The sequence below is a fragment of the Somniosus microcephalus genome, chromosome 6 (assembly GCF_052327205.1).
Source record: "Somniosus microcephalus isolate GS21.2 chromosome 6, FLI_Smic_1.0, whole genome shotgun sequence".
Lineage (NCBI taxonomy): Eukaryota > Metazoa > Chordata > Chondrichthyes > Squaliformes > Somniosidae > Somniosus > Somniosus microcephalus.
The window spans coordinates 276896275-276915838 of record NC_140992.1 but is presented as its reverse complement, the minus strand read 5'-3'; the positions used below and the strand labels follow the sequence as shown (position 1 = coordinate 276915838).

The following is a 19564-nucleotide window of genomic DNA, read 5'->3' as shown; positions in this document are numbered from 1 at the left end:
AGTTACATTGAAACTAGACACTGGGGCAAAAGCAAACTTAATCAGTATGAGTGACATTAAAAATATGAAAGAAAAGCCCAAAATACAGAAAAAGTCAGTACTACTGAAGAACTATAATGGTCAGAAAATAGATAGCTTAGGTGTATGCACACTTAAAGTGACAGTCAAAGACAAAGTGCATCATCTCATGTTTTCTGTTGTGGCTGAAGGATTTGATTCACTACTAGGTGACAAAGCTTGTGAGGACTTAGAACTGGTCAAGAGAGTCTACCGTATAAACTGTGCCATAAGCAGACCAGATGACTCAATGGATTCTGTAGTGAGTAATTTCCAGGATGTGTTCAAAGGATTTGGAGTTCTACCATTCACTTACAAGATCCAGCTAAAGGAGGATGCTCAGCCAGTGGTACATGCTCCACGGAGAGTTCCAGCACCCCTGCGTGACCAGCTCAAGAAAGAACTGGACAGAATGACCACACTAGGAGTCATCAGGAAAGTCGAAGAGCCAGCAGACTGGGTTAACTCCATGGTATGTGTAAAGAAAAAGAACAATGATCTAAGAGTATGCATGGATCCAAAGGACTTAAATGCAAACATAAAACGTGAAAACTACCAGATTCCCAAGCGAGAAGAAATCACCAGTGAAATGTCAGGTGCCAGATACTTCACAAAGCTCGATGCCTCACAAGGATTTTGGCAACTAAAACTGGATGAAGAGAGCACCAAATACTGTACCTTCAACACACCATTTGGCAGGTATTGTTTCCTCAGAATGCCTTTCGGGATAATATCTGCATCTGAAATCTTTCATAGAGCGATGGAACACATAATTGAAGGTCTGGAAGGAGTTCGGGTCTATGTTGATGACATCATCATCTGGGGCTCCACACTGAAAGAACACAATGAGAGACTGACTAAAGTGCTACAGAGCATACGCTGGCATGGACTGAAGCTCAACAAAGCCAAGTGTCACTTAGGCGTCCAGGAACTCCCTTTCCTAGGAGATAATCTATCTGGTAAAGGAATAGAGCCAGATATGGAAAAAGTAAACGCCATACTCATTACACCCACCTCAATGAATTTCGAGCTCGGCACAATGCTGAGCTCTTTTTCCATCGCCTTCGTCTCCGTGCCCATTTCTTTGGCCAGGGGTTTCCCCCCCGCACAGCGGACCCTTTCTCCAGTTTTCAGAATTCTCGTTCTACCTGGACCCCTCCCTCTGGCCTCATAACCTCTCTAGATCTTTTCATTGCAAACTGCCGGCGTGACATCGGCCGTCTCCATTTCTCTGCTCCCCTCACTCACTCCAACCTACCTCCCTCTGAACTTGCAGCACTCCATTCTCTCAGATCCAACCCCAACATTGTCATTAAACCTGCTGACAAGGGTGGCGCTGTTGTTATTTGGCGAACTGACCTCTACCTAGCGGAGGCTGAACACCAACTCTCCGACACCTCCTCTTACCTCCACCTGGACCATGACCCCACTACCGAACATCAAGCCATCGTTTCCAAGACTGTCACTGACCTCATCTCCTCTGGAGATCTTACCTCCACCGCTGCCAACCTCATAGTTCCCCAACCCTGCACAGCCTGTTTCTATCTCCTTACCAAGATCCACAAACAGGACTGCCCCGGTAGACCCATCGTTTCAGCCTGTTCTTGCCCCACGGAGCTTATCGCTTCCTATCTCGACTTTATTTTTTCTCCCCTTGTCCAGTCTCTTCCCACCTACATTTGCGACTCTTCCAATGCCCTCCTCCACTTTAACAGTTTCCAGTTTCCCGGCCCCAACCGCCTCCTTTTCACTATGGACGTACAATCCCTCTACACCTCCATCCCCCACCAGGATGGCCTGAGGGCGTTCCGTTTCTTCCTTGAACAGAGGCCCAACCAGTCCCCATCCACCACCACCCTCCTCCGCCTGGCTGAACTTGTTCGCACATTGAACAACTTCTCCTTTGACTCCACTCACTTCCTCCAAATTAAAGGTGTTGCTATGGGTACCCGCATGGGTCCTAGCTATGCCTGCCTTTTCGTGGGATATGTGGAACATTCTTTGTTCCAGTCCTATTCGGGTCCCCTTCCTCACCCCTTTTTCCGGTACATTGATGACAGTATCGGTGCCGTTTCATGCTCTCGCCCTGAACTAGAAAATTTCATTCACTTTGCTTCCAATTTCCACCCTTCCCTCACCTTCACATGGTTCATCTGACTCTTCCCTTCCTCAACTTCTCTGTCTCCGTCTCTGGGGATAGGCTATTGACAAACATTCACTATAAGCCCACTGACTCCCACAGCTACCTGGACTACACTTCCTCCCACCCTGCTTCCTGTAAGGACTCTATTCCATTCTCCCAGTTTCTCTGTCTCCGCCGCATCTGCTCTGACGAGGCCACCTTCCATACTAATGCTTCCGACATGTCTTCCCTTTTCCTCAACCGAGGATTCCTCTCTACCGTCCTGAAAGGCCTGGCTCTAATTTTTAGACTGTACCCCCCTAGTCCTAGAATCCCCAACCAGCGGAAATAATTTCTCTCTATCTACCCTATCTGTTCCCCTTAATGGGTGAGTAGTAGCTGTAAAAAGTGAAATTTAGTTGAACATTTTGATTTTAACCTAGAACTTAAAAAACTGTAGTTAACAGAAGCTGCCTGCCAGTGGCAGTTAACTGTCAGTCAGCTGTAAGTGTTTGTCTTGACTAGGCGCTCATCACCAGGAGCAGGGGAGCTGAGTCAACACTTGTAAATTGGGTGAGGCTCCTAGAGTATAAAAGTGTACATTCCTGCAGAAGCACAGTGGTATTAAACAGAGTGTTTTATTTAGGAATTTGGAGAGAGTGGGAATTCAGGGAAAGAGTTGCTGCTTTCTGTTCCACTACTTGTAGTGTTTTGTGTTACAGGTAGATATTTAATTTCATTTACCCATAACTTAATCTAGATCAAATAAGTAGTCAAGAAACTAAACTGTAAACTAAGTTACCTAAATACAATTTTAATCAAATAAAACAAGGTCATATAGGGATGGCAGTGCAGGTGGTGTGCCGCAACTGCAACCTGTGGGAGTTTGTGATCCCGGAAAACCACGTTTGCAGTAAGTGCCTGCATCTTGAGGAACTTTAGCTCAGAGTTTTTGAGCTGGAGTCTGAAGTGCAGACACTGTGGGACATCAGGGATGGGGAAAGTTACCTGGACACTTTGATCCAGGAGGCAGTCACACCCCTTAGGTTAGGTAGTGGTCCAGGTCTGGTTAGTGGTCAGGGACAGGAGGGTGTGACTGTAACTCAGGCAGGTAAGGGGACCCCAGGTGCAGTGCTGGAGGAGCCTCAGGCTTTGCCCTTGTCCAACAGGTATGAGGTTCTTGCTGCCTGTGTGGATGAGGGAAAAGCCTGCAGGATGGACCAGCAAGCTGACCATGGCACCATGGTGCAGGAGGCCATTCAAGTGGGGGGAGTGAAAGGGAATGTAGTTGTGGTAGGGGACAGTATAGTCAGGGGGATAGATACTGTTCTCTGCAGCTGCGACCTAGAGTTCGGAGGGTCGTGTTGCCTGCCCGGTGCAGGGTTAAAGACATCTCGTCACAGCTGGAGGAGAACTTGGGAGTGGGAGGGGGAGGATCCAGTTGTCGAGGTTCACGTCGGAACCAACGACATAGGTAGAACTAGGAATGAGGTTCTGCTGAGACAGTTGGAGGAGTTGGGGTCCAAATTAAAAAGCAGAACCTCAAAGATAATAATCTCTGGATTGTTACCTGAGCCATATGCCAATAGGCATAGGGATAAGCAGATTAGAAGGTTAAACACGTGACTCAAAGAGTGGTGTGGGAGGCAGAGGTTTTGCTTCATGGGCCACTGGCTCCAGTACTGGGGAAAGAGGGTGCTGTTCCGTTGGAATGGGCTCCACTTAAACTGGGCTGGAACCAGTGTCATGGCGAATCGAATAACTAGGGCAGTAGAGAGGGCTTTAAACGAATGAAGTGGGGGCGGGAGGATTCAGTAAAGAGTAAATTTAAAAGCAGCGAGAGAAATGTCAAGGCTCGAGAGCAGAGCAGAGTTTGGGTAAAAATAAGCAGAGTGGGTCAGGAAGGGACAGAGAGAGTAACAAAGGTAATAAGGGAATTAGAACTAAGGAGACATCAGGGAAAAATAGAAAAAAGTTAAAGCTAAAGGCACTATATCTGAATGCACGTAGCATTCGCAACAAGATAGATGAATTAATAGCACAGATAGAAATGAGTAGGTTTGATCTAATAGCCATTACGGAGACGAGGTTGCAAAGTGACCAAGGTTGGGAACTAAATATTCCTGGATATTTAACTTTTAGAAGAGATAGGCAAAATGGAAAAGGAGGAGGGGTAGCCCTGATAATAAAGGATGGGATAAAGACAGTAGAGAGAAAGGATCTTAGCTCCGAAAATCAAGAAGTAGAATCAGTTTGGGTGGAACTAAGAAACAGCAAGGGGCAGAAAACATTGGTGGGAGTTGTTTATAGGCCCCCAAACAGTAGTTGTAATGTAGGGCAGAGTATAGATCAGGAAATTAGAGGCGTATGTAACAAGGATAATACAGTAATCATGGGGGACTTTAATCTACATATAGACTGGGCAAACCAAATTTGCAGTAATAGTGTGGAGGACGAATTCATGGAATGTATACAAGATAGTTTTCTAGATAAGTATGTTGAGCAACCAACAGGGAACAGGCTATTTTAGATCTAGTATTGGGGAATGAAAAAGGTTTAATTAATAACCGTGTAATAAAGGGGCCTTTAGGGAAGAGTGACCATAATATGATAGAATTTTATATTCAGTTTGAAAGTGATTTAGTTAAATCCGAAACTAGGGTCTTAAATCTAAACAAAGCAAATACGTGGGTATGAGGGGCGAGTTGGCTCAGGTAGATTGGGAAACTACAATAAAAGGTATGATGGTAGACAAGCAATGGCTCGCATTTAAAGAATTAATACATAATTTACAACAAATATACATTCCATTAAGGCACAAAAACCCCACAGAAAAAGTGGTCCAACTGTGGCTAACAAGAGAAGTTAAAGATAGTATTAGATCACAGGAAGAGGCTTATAATGTTGCCAAAAAGAGTAGTAAGCCTGAGGATTGGGAGGATTTTAGAATTCAGCAAAGGAGGACCAAGAAATTGATAAGGAAAGAGAAAAATGAATGACAGTAAATTAGCAAGAGACATAAAAAGATTGTAAACGTTTCTATAGGTATGTAAATAGGAAGAGATTAGTGAAAGTAAACGTGGGCCCATTAGAGGCAGAGACAGGGGAAATTATAATGGGCAATAAGGAAATGTCAGAGACATTAAACATATACTTTGTATCTGCCTTCACGGTAGAAGACACAAAAAAATTCCGGAAATAATGGGGAACCAAGGATCTAGAGAGAATGAGGTACTTAAAGAAATCAGTATAAGTAAAGACATAGTACTGGAGAAATTAATGGGACTAAGTGGCGACAAATCCCCTGGACCTGACGACCTGCATCCTCGGGTTTTAAAAGAGGTGGCTGCAGAGATAGTGGATGCACTGGTATTAATCTTCTAGAATTCCCTAGATTCTAGAATAGTCCCCAAGGATTGGAAGGTAGCAAACATAACCCCGCTATTTGAGTAAGGAGGAAAAGAAAAAATGGGGAACTATAGGCCAGTTAGCCTGACATCAGTAGTGGGCAAAATGCTAGAATCTATTATTAGGCACGTGGTAACAAGACACTTAGAAAATCGTAATATGATTAGGCAGAGTCAACATGGTTTTTTATGAAAGTGAAATAGTGTTTGACAATCTGTTAGAGTTTTTTGAAGATGTAACTAGTAGGATGGATAAGGGGAACCAGTGGATGTAGCGTATTTGGATTTTCAAAAAGCATTCGATAAGTTGCCACACAAGAGGTTATTACACAAAATTAGGACTCATAGGATTGGGAGTAATATATTAGCATGGATTGAGGATTGGTTAATGGACTGAAAACAAAGAGTAGGAATAAACAGGACTTTTTTGGGTTGGCAGGATGTAACTAGCAAATGGTATGTTAGCTTTTGTTACAAAGGGATTAGAGTATGAGAGTAAAGAATCACAGAATCTACAGTGCAGATAGAGGCCATTTCGGCCCATCGAGCCTGCACCGACACATATCCCACCCTATCCCCGTAACCCCACGTATTTAATCCCCTAACATTAAGGGTCAATTTATCATAGCCAAATCAACCTAACCCGCACATCTTTGGACTGTGGGAGGAAACCGGAGCACCCGGAGGAAACCCACGCAGACACAGGGAGAATGTGCAAACTCCACACAGACAGTCGCCCGAGGCCAGATTTGAACCCGGGTCCCTGGTGCTGTGAGGCAACAGTGCTAACCACTATGCTACAATTATACAGGGCATTGGTGAGGCCACACCTGGAGTATTGTGTACAGTTCTGGTCTCCTTACCTAAGGAAAGACATACTTACCTTAGAGGGAGTGCAACAAAGGTTCACTGGACTGGTTCCTGGGATGAGGGGATTGCCCTGAGGAGAGATGGAGTAGACTAGGCCTATATTCCCTAGAGTTTAGAAGAATGAGAGGTGATCTCATTGAAACATATAAAATTCTTAAGGGGCTTGACAGGATTCATTCTGGGAAAATGTTTCCCCTGGCTGGAGAATCTAGAACACGGGGTCAGTCTCAGAATAAGGGGTCGGCCATTTAGGACTGAGATGAGGAGAAATTTCTTCACTCAGAGGGTTGTGAATCTTATGGAATTCTCTACCCCAGAGGGCTGTGGAGGCTCAGTTGTTGAGCATATACAATTTTTGGGACTAAGGGATATGGGGATAGTGCCGGAAGGTGGAGTTGAGGTAGAAGCTAAGCCATGATCTTGTTGAATAGCAGAGCAGGCTCGAAGGGCCAAATGGCCTACTCCAGCTCCTATTTCTTATGTTCTTATCTTGAAAACTTCGATCAGATCACGCCTTAACTTTCTAAAGTCCAGGGAATATAACCCTAGTTTGTGTAATCTCTCCTCATAACTTGACCCTTGAAGTCCAGGTATCATTCTGGTAAACCTACGCTGCACTCCCTCCAAGGTCAATATATCCTTCCTAAGGTGTGGTGCCCAGAACTGCTCCCAGTGCTCCAGGTCTGGTCTAACCAGGGCTTTGTACAGCTGCAGCATAACTTCTACCCCCTTGTACTCTAGTCCTCTAGATATAAAGGCCAGCATTCCATTAGCCTTTTTGATTATTTTCTGTACCTGTTCGTGACATTTTAATGATCTATGTACCTGGACCCCCAAGTCTCTTTGGACCTCCACTGTCTTTAGCCTTTCACCATTCAGAAAGTACCCTGTTTATCCTTTTTAGGTCCAAAGTGGATGACCTCACATTTACCTACACTGAAATCCATTTGCCACAGTTTTGCCCATTCACTTAATCTGTCAATATCCCTTTGTAATTTTATGCTTCCACCTACACTGCCGCCTATCTTTGTGTCATCAGCAAATTTGGATACATGACATTCTATGCCATCATCTAAGTTGTTAATAAATACTGTGAATAGTTGAGGCCCCAACACAGATCCCTGGGGGACACCACTAGTCACCTCCTGCCAATTACAGTACCTGCCCATTATCCCTGCTCTGTCTCTTGCTGCTCAGCCAATTTCCTAACCAGGCCAACAATTTACCCTCAATTTCATGGGCTTCTACCTTAGATAACAGTCTCTTATGTGGGACTTTACCAAATGCCTTCTGGAAGTCCATATAAATAATATCCATAGACATCAGCAAAGAGTTGGAATAAACGGGTCTTTTTCCGAGTGGCAGGCAGTGACTAGTGGGGTACCGCAGGGATCGGTCCTTGGACCCCAGCTATTCACAATATATATTAATGATCTAAACAAGGGAACTAGATGCAATATCTCCAAATTTGCAGACGACACAAAGCTGGGTGGGCGTGTGTGCTGTGAGGAGGATGCCGAGAAACTCCAGGATGATTTGGACAGGTTGGGTGATTGGGCAAAAGCATGGCAGATGCAATATAACGTGGATAAATGCGAGGTTATCCACTTTGGTGGCAAAAACAGGAAGGCAGATTATTATCTGAATGGCAATAGATTGGGAGAAGGGGGAAGTGTAACGAGACCTGGGTGTCCTTGTGCACCAGTCGCTGAAGGTAAGCATGCAGGTGCAGCAGGCGGTTAAGAAGGCAAATGGCATGTTGGCCTTCGTAGCAAGAGGGTTCGAGTACAGGAACAAGGATGTCTTGCTGCAGTTGTACAGGGCCTTGGTGAGACCACATCTTGAGTATTGTGTGCAGTTTTGGTCGCCTTATCTGAGGAAGGATGTCCTTGCCATGGAAGGAGTTCAGTGAAGATTCATCAGGCTGATACCTGGGATGGCAGGAATGACGTATGAGAGAATGGGTCGATTGGGATTGTACTCGCTGGAGTTTAGAAGAATGAGAGAGGATCTCATTGAAACTTATAAAATTCTGACAGGACTGGACAGACTAGATGCAGGAAGGATGTTCCCGATGGTCGGGGAGTCCAGAACCAGGGGTCACAGTCTAAGGATAAGGGGTAGGCCATTTAGGACAGAAATGAGGATGAATTTCTTCACCCTGAGAGTGGTAAACCTGTGGAATTCTCTACCACAGAAGGCAGTAGAGGCCAATACATTAAATACTAGCTGGGGGGGGCCCGGCGTTGCCAGGGCTTTTTTGTAAAACAGCAGTTTACAGGGCCGGGCGGTTTACGGCCGGCCGCTGCCGCTCCCCCGCTCTGCGTCTCGGGCTGAGCAGTTGTCAGGCCCGGACCGAGTGACCCCAACTCACCTCCCGCTCCGGCAGGCTGCCACAGCTGTCCCGCTCGCTGTTGAGTAAAAGCAGTGAAAAAAATGCCAGCTACGTTTCGGGAGGCTGCAGGATTAGGTCCCGCCCACACACGGAATGAAACGCCCCCCGTGATGCACCGATTGGTCAACCATCAGGTCACTGAACTGTAGGATTGGTCAACCATCACGTCACTCAACGCTAATGAGCGGTAGGATTGGTCAACCGCTAATGAGCGGATTTTTGAACGTTTTTTGTATACTGTCCAAACAATTTTTGCCTGTCCAAAAAGTAAATACGCCTATGAAACTCCCCTAATCATAAGCTTTCTTTTGATATAACATATGTGTAGGTACGCTCTATAACTTTTGAGTGTATAGCGGACAAACAGACGGACGGATCCTTTTATATAGATAGATAGATATTCAAGAAGGAGTTGGATATATTTCTTAAGGCTAAAGGGATCAAGGGGTATGGGGAGAAAGCAGGGACCGGGTACTGAATTTGGATGATCAGCCATGATCACATTGAATGGCGGAGCAGGCTCGAGGGGCCAAATGGCCTACTCCTGCTCCTATCTTCTTTATTTCTATATTCCCCTGTCCACTACTTTAGTCACCTCCTCAAAAAATTCAATCAGGTTTGTCAGGCATGACCTACCTTTCACAAATCCATGCTGGCTCTCTCTCTGATCAACAGATGTTAGGCTAATTGGTCTATAATTCCCTGGTTTCCCTCTCAGCATTTTTAAATAGCACAATTTTCCAATCTAAAGGAACGGTTGCTGAATCGAGAGAATTTTGGAAGATTATAGTTAGGGCATCTGCAATGTGCTCACCTACTTCCTTTAATGGGATGGAAACCATCTGGTCCTGGGGATTTGTCACTCTTTAGTGCCATTATTTTCTTCATTACTGTTATTTTACTTACATTCATTTTATTGAGTCCCTATCCCTGATTTAGTTTCCTTGGGATTTCTGGCATGCTATCCTCTTCCTTTACTGTAAATACTGACGCAAAGTAATTATTCAATAGGAGCAAGAGTAGGCCTTACGGCCCCTCGAGCCATTCAATAAGATCATGGCTGATCTTCAACCTCAACTCCACTTTCCTGCCCTATCCCCATATCCCTTGATTCCCTTAGTCCCGTCTCCATTTTGAATATACTCAACGACTGAGCATCCACAGCCCTCTGGGGCAGAGAATTCCAAAGATTCACCACCCTCTGAGTGAAGAAATTTCTCCTCTCAGTCCTAAATGGCCGACCCCTTATCCTGAGACTGTAACCCCTAGTTCTAGACTCTCCACCGGTAAGGAATGTTCTGTTTAAGTAAACTATCCTGTCCTTAATTAGTTCTGATTCCCCAGCATTCAGTTCAACTACTGAAAGACAGACTTGCATTTATGTAGCACCTTTCATGACCTCAGGACGTCCCAAAGCGCTTTACATCCAATGGCGTACTTTTTGAAGTGCAGTCACTGTTGCAATGTAGGAAACGCAGCCGCCAATTTGTTTAGAGGGGTAAAAAAATTGGAAATAAAGGAAGACACTGCTGGGAATACACAGGAGGTCAGTCAGTATCTTAAGGAGAAAAGCCAGGTCAAAATTTACAGTAGAAATCCTTTCATTGGTTCTGCTTGAAAGGATCTTTTCCGTTTCAGTCATTGTCTGACCGGCTGAGGGTTTCCCACTTTTTGTTCAGGTCCCCAGCGTGTTTTGTTTTTTCTATCTATCCCTGGATGAATATCCCAGGGCTATTTGCCTGATTACCATGGGGAGTTTTTTTTGTCTTTTTAAACTACACTCTGGACTGTTGCAGCTTTCCCGGAAGCGTGTCCTTGGAGTTCCACCTTTGCACTTGCATTGTCCCGTGTGTGTGCCAAGCTCCACTGGGCGTCAGTGTTTGGGTTGGCTGCTTTCCGAGGCGTCCCATCAAGCTCTTACACTGGAATTTAGAGAGGACATACCCACCTGAACGGCCCCAGAATTCGAAGAGAGAAATGCACATACATCTGCCCGCATTCCTCAAATGATTTTCTCACCAAATGTCTGTCCCACTCCCTCTTAAACATTGTTGCAATTCTTAACTTGGATCACCCTCCGGAACAGTGCATTCCAAAGATCGCCTATGCTTCACAAACATATGGGGATGAACGGCCAGTTAAATCTTTCTTTCCCTGGTGGTGTTGGTGGGTTAATATCACCCGTCTCCGTCCCTGCCTCATCCATGCCTGTTACCTCCAGACTCGACTATTCCAACACTCTCCCGGCCGGCCTCCCACCTTGCACCCTCCGTAAATTTGAGCTCGTCCAAAACTTTGCTGCCCGTGTGCAAACTCGCACCGAGTCCCGTTCACCCATCACCCCCTGTGCTCGCTGACCTACATTGGCTCCCAGTCCGGCAACGCCACGATTTTAAAATTCTCATCCCCGAGTTTCAATCCCTGGTGCATTTATACAGCGCCTTTAAACTTCATAAAAATGACCCAAGTCCCTTCACAGGAGCGTAATCAGACACAAATTGACACTGAGCCAAAGGAGGAGATATTAGGACAGGTCAAAAGCTTAGTCTAAGAGGTAGGTTTTAAGGAGTGTCTTAAAGGAAGAGAGAGGTAGAGAGGCGGAGAGGTTTAGGGAGGGAATTCCAGAGCTTAGGGCCCAGGCAGCTGAAGGCACGGCCACCAATGGTGGAGCGATTAAAATCGGGGATGCACAAGAGGGCAAATTAGAGGCGTGCAGAGACCTCGAAGGGTTGTGGGGCTGGAGGAGGTTACAGAGATAGGGAGGGGCGTGGCCACGGGGGGATTGGAATACGAGGAGAATTTTAAAAAATCAAGGCATTGCCAGACCAGGAGCCAATGTAGGTCAGCGAGACCAAAACACACTGCAACACGCAGGAGGTCAGGAAGCACCATTGAGATAACACCAGTCACTCGACATTTCAGAACTAAAAGCTCTCCTCAGAACTCCTGCTGTCCCGAGGAAGGGTTTATACCCAAAATAACAGCTGATTCACGTCCTCTCCACAGACGCTGCCTGACTTGCAGATTGTCTCTCCCCCCCCCGTTTTCTGGGCTGGTTTCAGATTCCAGCCTCTGCTGTACTTTGCTCCCTGGGCAGGTAGCTGTCCCCAACTGGTTTTACTGCCGAGAGGCTTGTTCACATTTGCCCTTAATTGAAGGTTTGTTAATCGGAGGTTTAGTGTTTAACTGCTCAGATTGGAAACTCTTCAGTGTTGGAAATTACTGCAGGTTTAATTATAGCTTCACTCACTCAAAGCAGCACAAGGCAAACAATCGTTGCTCTCCTCCTCCTGTTTTGCATTGCCAAGTGAAAGAAAAACTATCCCTAGGGAGAGGCCAGCGGAAAAATAACCTATAAATAGGAGGAGGGGGGGGGACGGTTTATATTCCTGAAGCAGTGTTGTCTGGTATTTTCCGTAAAGGAAAGAACTTGCATTTCTCCAGCGCCTTTCACAACCTCAGGACGTCCCAAAGCGCTTCACAGCCAATGAAGTACTTTTTTGAAGTGTGGTCACTGTTGTAATGCAGGAAACGTGGCAGCCAATTCGCGCACAGCAAGCTCCCACAAACAGCAATGTGATAATGACCAGAGCATCTGGTTTTAGTGATGTTGGTTGAGGGATAAATATGGCCCCAGGGCACCGGGGAGAACTCCCCTGCTCTTCTTCGGAATAGTGTCCTGGGATCTTTTACAGCCACCTGAGAGAGCAGACGGGGCCTCGGTTTAACGTCTCATCTGAAAGCACTCCCTCAGTACTGCACTGGGAGGGTCAGCCGAGATTTTTGTGCTCCTAGATTATTGCTCCAAGCTGCCTCTGGGAAAGACTGCCTGTAGCTTACTGTACTTTTCAAGGGCAATGAGAGATAAAAAAGAACATAAGATAGCTGGCTGCTGCACTGTGAGAACCGAGAAGAAAAAAAAAACTATTCTGCCCAGTAACAGGAAGAAAAAAGCTATCAAATAACCATCGTTATTGTGGTCTGGTTTATATTGAGGAATTATAGCCCACCCCCTTCTGACTATTTCCAGCTTTTAGGAATGTCGGAACAGGAGGAGGCCAGTCAGCCCCTCGAGCCTGTACCGCCACTCCGATTGTATCTTAACTCCATCTACAGGAAACTTTTTTTTACCTGGCACGGACGGGACCGACGTGGTGCCAGTTCATCAAAAATTCCGGATAACCGAAAGCTATAGTAAAAGATACGGAGCTGAGAGCTCTGTATAAAGCAACAAACCCTGTTGCTTAGCTTCAGAACAATGGCCACAAGTTGCAAGCGTCTCTGTAGCTTAGCAACAGCTGTAGCCAAACTCTTGCATAGCAACAAATGGAGGAAGGCAAGTAATAAAAGTTACCTGAACCTACTCCTGAATTTTGCCAGTTAACTGAGATTTCCGGTTATTTAGGTGCCGGTAAATCGAAAGTTTCCTGTACCTGCCTTGGTTCCGTAACATAGAAACAGAAGATAGGAGCAGGAGTAGGCCATTCGGCCCCTCGAGCCTGCTCCGCCATTCAATGAGATCATGGCTGATCATCCAAATTCAGTACCCTGTCCCTGCCTTCTCCCCATATCTCTTGATCCCTTTAGCCTTAAGAAATATATCTAACTCTTTCTTGAATATATTTAATGAATTGGCCTCAACTGCCTTCTGTGGTAGAGAATTCCACAGGTTCACCACTCTCTGGTTGAAGAAATTCCTCCTCATCTCTGTCCTAAATGGCTTACCCCTTATCCTTAGACTGTGACCCCTGGTTCTGGACTCCCCCGCCATCAGGAAGATCCTTCCTGCATCTAGTCTGTCTCGTCCTGTTAGAATTTTATAAGTTTCAATGAGATAACCCTCAACACCCTTACACCCAACAAAATCTCAGTTTTGACATTTTCAATTGACCCCCCCCAGACTCAACAGCTTTTTTGCGGGTGAGTGTTCCAGATTTCCACCACCCTTTGTGTGAAGAAGTGCTTCCTGATATCACCCCTGAACAGCCTGGCTCTGATTTTAAGGTTCTGCCCCCTTGTTCTGGACTCCCCCCACCAGAGGAAATAGTTTCTGTCTATCCTATCAAATCCTTTAATCATTTTAAACAGCCCGGTTAGATCACCTCACCATCTTCTATACTCGAGGGACTACAAGCCTAGTCGTGCAACAATTCCTCATAATTTAACCCTTTTAGTATCGTTCTGGGGAATCTGCGCTGCTCCCCCTCCCTCCAAGGCCAATACATCCTTCCTGAGGTGCAGTACCCAGAACTGAACCCAGTACTCCAGATGTGGTCTAACCAGAGCTTTATATAACTATAACATAACCTGATAGAGCTCTTTAAGATCATGAAAGGGTTTGATAGGATAGACAGAGAAGATGCCTCCACTTGTGGGGGAGACCAGAACTAGGAGCCATAAATATAAGATAACCACTAATAAATCCAATAGGGAATTCAGTAGGAACTTCTTTACCCAGAAACAAAGATGATTCTGAGGGGCATTGAAAGGTAGATGCTGAGAGGTTGTTTCCCCTGGCTGCAGAGTCTAGAACTAGGGGGCACAGTCTCAGGATAAGGGGTCGGCCATTTAAGACGAGATGAGGAGGAATTTCTTCACTGAGAGTTGTGAATCTTTAGAATTCTCTACCCCAGAGGGCTGTGGATGCTGAATTGTTGAGTATATTCAAGGCTGAGATCGACAGACTTTTGGACTGTAGGGGAATCAAGGGATACGGGGATCGGGCAGGAAAGTGGAGTTGTGGTCGAAGATCAGCCATGATCTTATTGAATGGTGGAGCAGGCTCGAGGGGCCGTATGGCCGACTCCTGCTCCTCATTCTTATGATCTTACGTAATGTGGAACTCGCTACCACAGGGAGTGGTTGAGGCGAATAGCACAGATGCATTTAAGGGGAAGCTAGATAAACAAAAAGGAGAAAGGAATAGAAGGATATGCTGATAGGGTGAGATGAAGAGGGTGGGAGGAGGCTGGTGTGGAGCACAAACACCGGCACAGACCAGTTGGGCCGAATGGCCTGTTTCTTGCCGTAAATTCTATGCAATTCCATTAGCCTTTTAAATTATTTTCTGTACTTGTCCACTAGCTGTCAGTGATTTCTGTACTTGGGCCCCTCAATCTCTCGGCTCCTCCGTAGTCCCTCGCTTCCTCCCATTCAGAAAATACTTAGATCTATCTTTCTTTGGCCCAGTTGGTTTCTTTCGATGAGATCTTCTCACAAGGGGGCTAGTTACTGATGTGAAGTGGTGTTTTTACCAAGTTTCACTCACTAACTTGTAGTTGGTTGACTTTGCATTTCCCATTGAAGTGGGTTCCCAGCAATTCCCACTGGTACAGTATTAGACTAGATCCAATTCAAAAAGGACACGAGATCCATGGCTATCATTTGACTTTTAAGACCAAGCCTCACTTGCTTAGACTATTCCAACGCTCTCTTGGCCGGCTGGCCTCCCAACTTCCACCCTTCGTAAAATTGAGCTCATCCAGAACTCTGCTGCCCCGTGTCCTAACTCGCACCAAGTCCCCTTCACCCATCACCCCGTGCTCGCTGACCTACATTGGCTCCCGGTGCGGCAACACCTCGATTTTAAAATTCTCATCCTTAGTGTTCAAATCCCGCCATGGCCTCGCCCCTCCCTATCTCCATAACCTTCTCCAGCCCAACAGCCCTCCAAGATCTCCGAGCTCCTCCAATTCTGGCCTCTTGAGCATCCTCGATTTTAATCACTCCACTATTGGCGGCCGTGCTGGAGAAGATACCTGGAGGAGGCGAATCATCTCACTGCAGGAGAGAGCTGTCAGCTCAAATCACATCGCCAGAACTAAGAGGCTGTAACAATCAGGAAAGATTGAACAGGCTGGGGCTCGTTTCTCTAGAAAAGAGAAGGCTGATGGAGGTCTTTAAAATTATGAAGGGGTTTGATAAGGTAGTCGTGGAGAAGATGTTTCCACTAGTGAGGGAGACCAAACTACAGGTCATAAATATAAGAGAGTCACTAATAAATCCAATCGGGAATTCAGGAGAAACTTCTTTACTCAGAGAGTGGTGAGAATGTGGAACTTGCTCCCACAGGGAGTGGTCAAGGCGAATAGTGTAGATACATTTAAGGAGAAGCATATGAGGGAGAAAGGAATAGAAGGAATAAAAGCAGAAAATGCTGGAAACACTCAGCAGGCCAGGCAGCATCTGTGGAGAGAGAAACAGAGTTAACGTTTCAGGTCGAAACCCTTCGTCAGAACTGGAATAAGTTAGAGATGGAACAGGTTTTAAGCAGGTGTAGAGGCAGGGAGAGGGGGGAGGGGAGAACAAAAGGGAAGGTCTGTGATAGGGTGGAAGGCAAGAGGGATTAAATGACAAAAAGGATGATGGTGCAAGGCAAAAGGAATAGGAGATGCTGATAGGGCGAGATGAAGTAGGGGTGGGAGGAGGCTCATGTGGAGCAGAAACACCGGCACGGACCATGTGGGCCGAATGGCCTGTTTCTGTGCCGTACATTCTGTGTAAAAGTCTGATGTTGTCCTTCACCGTGTGTCCTTTCCTGAGGGAGAAATACTTCCAGAGGCAAAATGGTCAGCGAGACACCTTCAGCTCCCACACACTGCCCGAAACGTTCTGCAGTGTCTCTCTAAAGAATAGGTTGGGGGCGGGGGAGGGGGGGCCGGGGGAGAGACCAGGGAGTAATGGAAGAGGAGAATTCAGTTAGATGTTAGGCGGTTCCCCTTTCCCCAGAGAACGGTGAAGCTGTGGAACAGGAGGCTCAGCGGCCAGACCGAGAGAGACACGTCATCAATTGAACAGGTCTGCAGCAATCTGGAAGGGAAAACCGACAGGAACCAGGAGAAAACGCAGCACGTTCAATGCATCGAAGCTTTTATTGAGTCTGGTTTCACACATTCACTCGCAGGAGTAACACGCAATTTTACACACTTGACAGCTCAAATCACAGCAGCAATACTGACTGCAGTCCCCAGGTGGTGCCATCTAGCGGGGAAAGGGCCATTTTTCACAATAGCCACCTTAACAGAAGGACCGCTATTAAAAAACACAAATTAAAACCGCTCACTCCTCCCAGCAACCAGGGGCATCTACACTGCATTAAGTTATCTGCTGATCTTGGCTGACTCAATTGTTTTATTTTTGCCGTGGCCAGTTTTGGATTGTGCGTGAGTTTTATAAACTAAAATGAGGCCAGGGGTGGGAGCGGGATCCCTGTAATAGCTGTAACTTCGCCAAACAGCAGCAGGACGCAAGCAGGCGGGGGCTCTTAAACCGCCTTTGGTTAGGATGATCCATAAGTCCCTAGAAATCATTTACAGGCAAGCTTTGACAATGTCATTTGTCACATATTCTTCCACACAGCCCGATGCAGGTTGTGCATGAGAGAGCGAGAGTGTCTGTGATCATAAATAAAAAATACACGAATTATTCTCCATTTACACATCAACACAACCCATGGATTGACTTAGACACTGAACACGCAGAGACCCCTCTCTCCCCGCACCGCCCACATACACACAGACCCCCCGAGACTGGGACGGCTGTGATTGTTTGATCACCCACCCCGTGTCCTTCTTCCGGCGAGTCCCAGTCCATTCAGATCACAACCTCGCCGACAGACACTGATTAACAACCTCCAGCAGGTGCGAGTTCTCCAGGGCTGCTGCCACTCTCTCCTTATCCGCCAACTGCTTGTTCACTGGGAAAGGGAGGAGATTTAATTCAGGTGGCCAGTCTGGCCCAATGCAAGAACACCACGGCCCCCGCGCTCACTCCACGTCCCCCGCTCCATTCCCCCCACACTCACCACCCCCCTCCATTCCCCCCGCACTCACTCCTCCCCCTCCATTTCCCCCCGCACTCAGCCCCCTCAATTACCCCCGCACTCACCCCCCCCTCCATTCCCCCCGCACTCACCCCCCCTCCATTCCCCCCGCACTCACTCCACCCCCCCGTGCTCCATTCCCCCCACACTCACCACCCCCCTCCATTCCCCCCGCACTCACTCCTCCCCCTCCATTTCCCCCCGCACTCAGCCCCCTCAATTACCCCCGCACTCACCCCCCCTCCATTCCCCCCGCACTCACCCCCCCTCCATTCCCCCCGCACTCACCCCCCCCTCCATTCCCCCCGCACTCACTCCACCCCCCCGTGCTCCATTCCCCCCGCACTCACCACCCCCCTCCATTTCCCCCGCACTCACTCCCCCCCTCCATTTCCCCCCGCACTCACTCCCCCTCCATTTCCCCCCGCACTCACTCCCCCCCTCCATTTCCCCCCGCACTCACTCCCCCCCTCCATTTCCCCCCGCACTCACTCCCCCCCTCCATTTCCCCCCGCACTCACTCCCCCCCTCCATTTCCCCCCCGCGCTCACTCCCCCCCTCCATTTCCCCCCCGCGCTCACCCCCCCTCCATTCCCCCCGCACTCACCCCCCCCTCCATTCCCCCCGCACTCACTCCACCCCCCCGTGCTCCATTCCCCCCGCACTCACCACCCCCCTCCATTTCCCCCGCACTCACTCCCCCCCTCCATTTCCCCCCGCACTCACTCCCCCTCCATTTCCCCCCGCACTCACTCCCCCCCTCCATTTCCCCCCGCACTCACTCCCCCCCTCCATTTCCCCCCGCACTCACTCCCCCCCTCCATTTCCCCCCCGCGCTCACTCCCCCCCTCCATTTCCCCCCCGCGCTCACCCCGCCTCCATTTCCCCCCGCGCTCACCCCGCCTCAATTACCCCCCGCGCTCACCCCCCTCCATTCCCCCCGCGCTCACCCCCCCTCCATTCCCCCCGCGCTCACCCCCCTCCATTCCCCCCGCGCTCACCCCCCCTCCATTCCCCCCGCGCTCACCCCCCTCCATTCCCCCCGCGCTCACCCCCCTCCATTCCCCCCGCGCTCACCCCCCCTCCATTCCCCCCCCGCGCTCACCCCCCCTCCATTCCCCCCCGCGCTCACCCCCCCTCCATTCCCCCCGCGTTCACTCCCCCCTCCATTCCCCCCGCGCTCACTACCCCCCTCCATTCCCCCCGCGCTCACTGCCCCCTCCATTCCCCCCGCGCTCACTCCCCCCCTCCATTCCCCCCGCGCTCAGCCCCCCCTCCATTCCCCCCGCGCTCACTGCCCCCCTCCATTCCCCCCGCGCTCACTGCCCCCCTCCATTCCCCCCGCGCTCACTCCCCCCTCCATTCCCCCCGCGCTCACTCCCCCCCTCCATTCCCCCCGCGCTCAGCCCCCCCTCCATTCCCCCCGCGCTCAGCCCCCCTCCATTCCCCCCGCGCTCAGCCCCCCTCCATTCCCCCCGCGCTCACCCCCCTCCATTCCCCCCGCGCTCACCCCCCCTCCATTCCCCCCGCGCTCACCCCCCCTCCATTCCCCCCGCACTCACCCCCCCTCCATTCCCCCCGCACTCACCCCCCCCTCCATTCCCCCCGCACTCACCCCCCCCGCACTCGCGCAGTTGCACGTCACATGTGAAGGTGGCGTGAGTTACCCGGGTTGATCCACGAATAGCCACACACACCAGCCCCTTGCTCACCTGCGTGTTCGGAGGCATGGGTTCCCGGAGTTATGTGGACATCCACCTGCAGGAAGAACAGCTCGACATTAGAAACTAAAGCCCACGCCAAAAACTGGAAAACACAAGGCATGAGACAGACGGGAACGAGCTTCCTGTGGCATTGGAGCAGAGAGAAGTCGTGTGAAATATATACACACC

The 19564-nt window shown here is 48.6% G+C and overlaps 1 protein-coding gene across 7 annotated transcripts in view; it reads right to left on the bottom strand.

Annotated features, from left to right (window-relative positions):
• Positions 1-19564, bottom strand: part of ciao2b (cytosolic iron-sulfur assembly component 2B) — a 49252-nt gene that overhangs the window by 12997 nt on the left and 16691 nt on the right. For 2 of the 7 annotated variants that reach the window (XM_085991888.1, XM_085991887.1), the window contains exons 4-5: positions 19385-19430; positions 17411-17546 (exon numbers count right to left, since the gene is read on the bottom strand). In XM_085991888.1, coding sequence (XP_085848014.1) covers positions 17449-17546; positions 19385-19430 — 144 coding nt within the window. In that variant the 3' untranslated portion in view covers positions 17411-17448. Of the gene's footprint in view, positions 1-735; positions 890-16703; positions 17547-19384; positions 19431-19564 lie in introns of those variants that run through there. The other 5 variants (XR_015078872.1, XM_085991884.1, XR_015078874.1 and 2 more) reach the window with 4 other exon arrangements.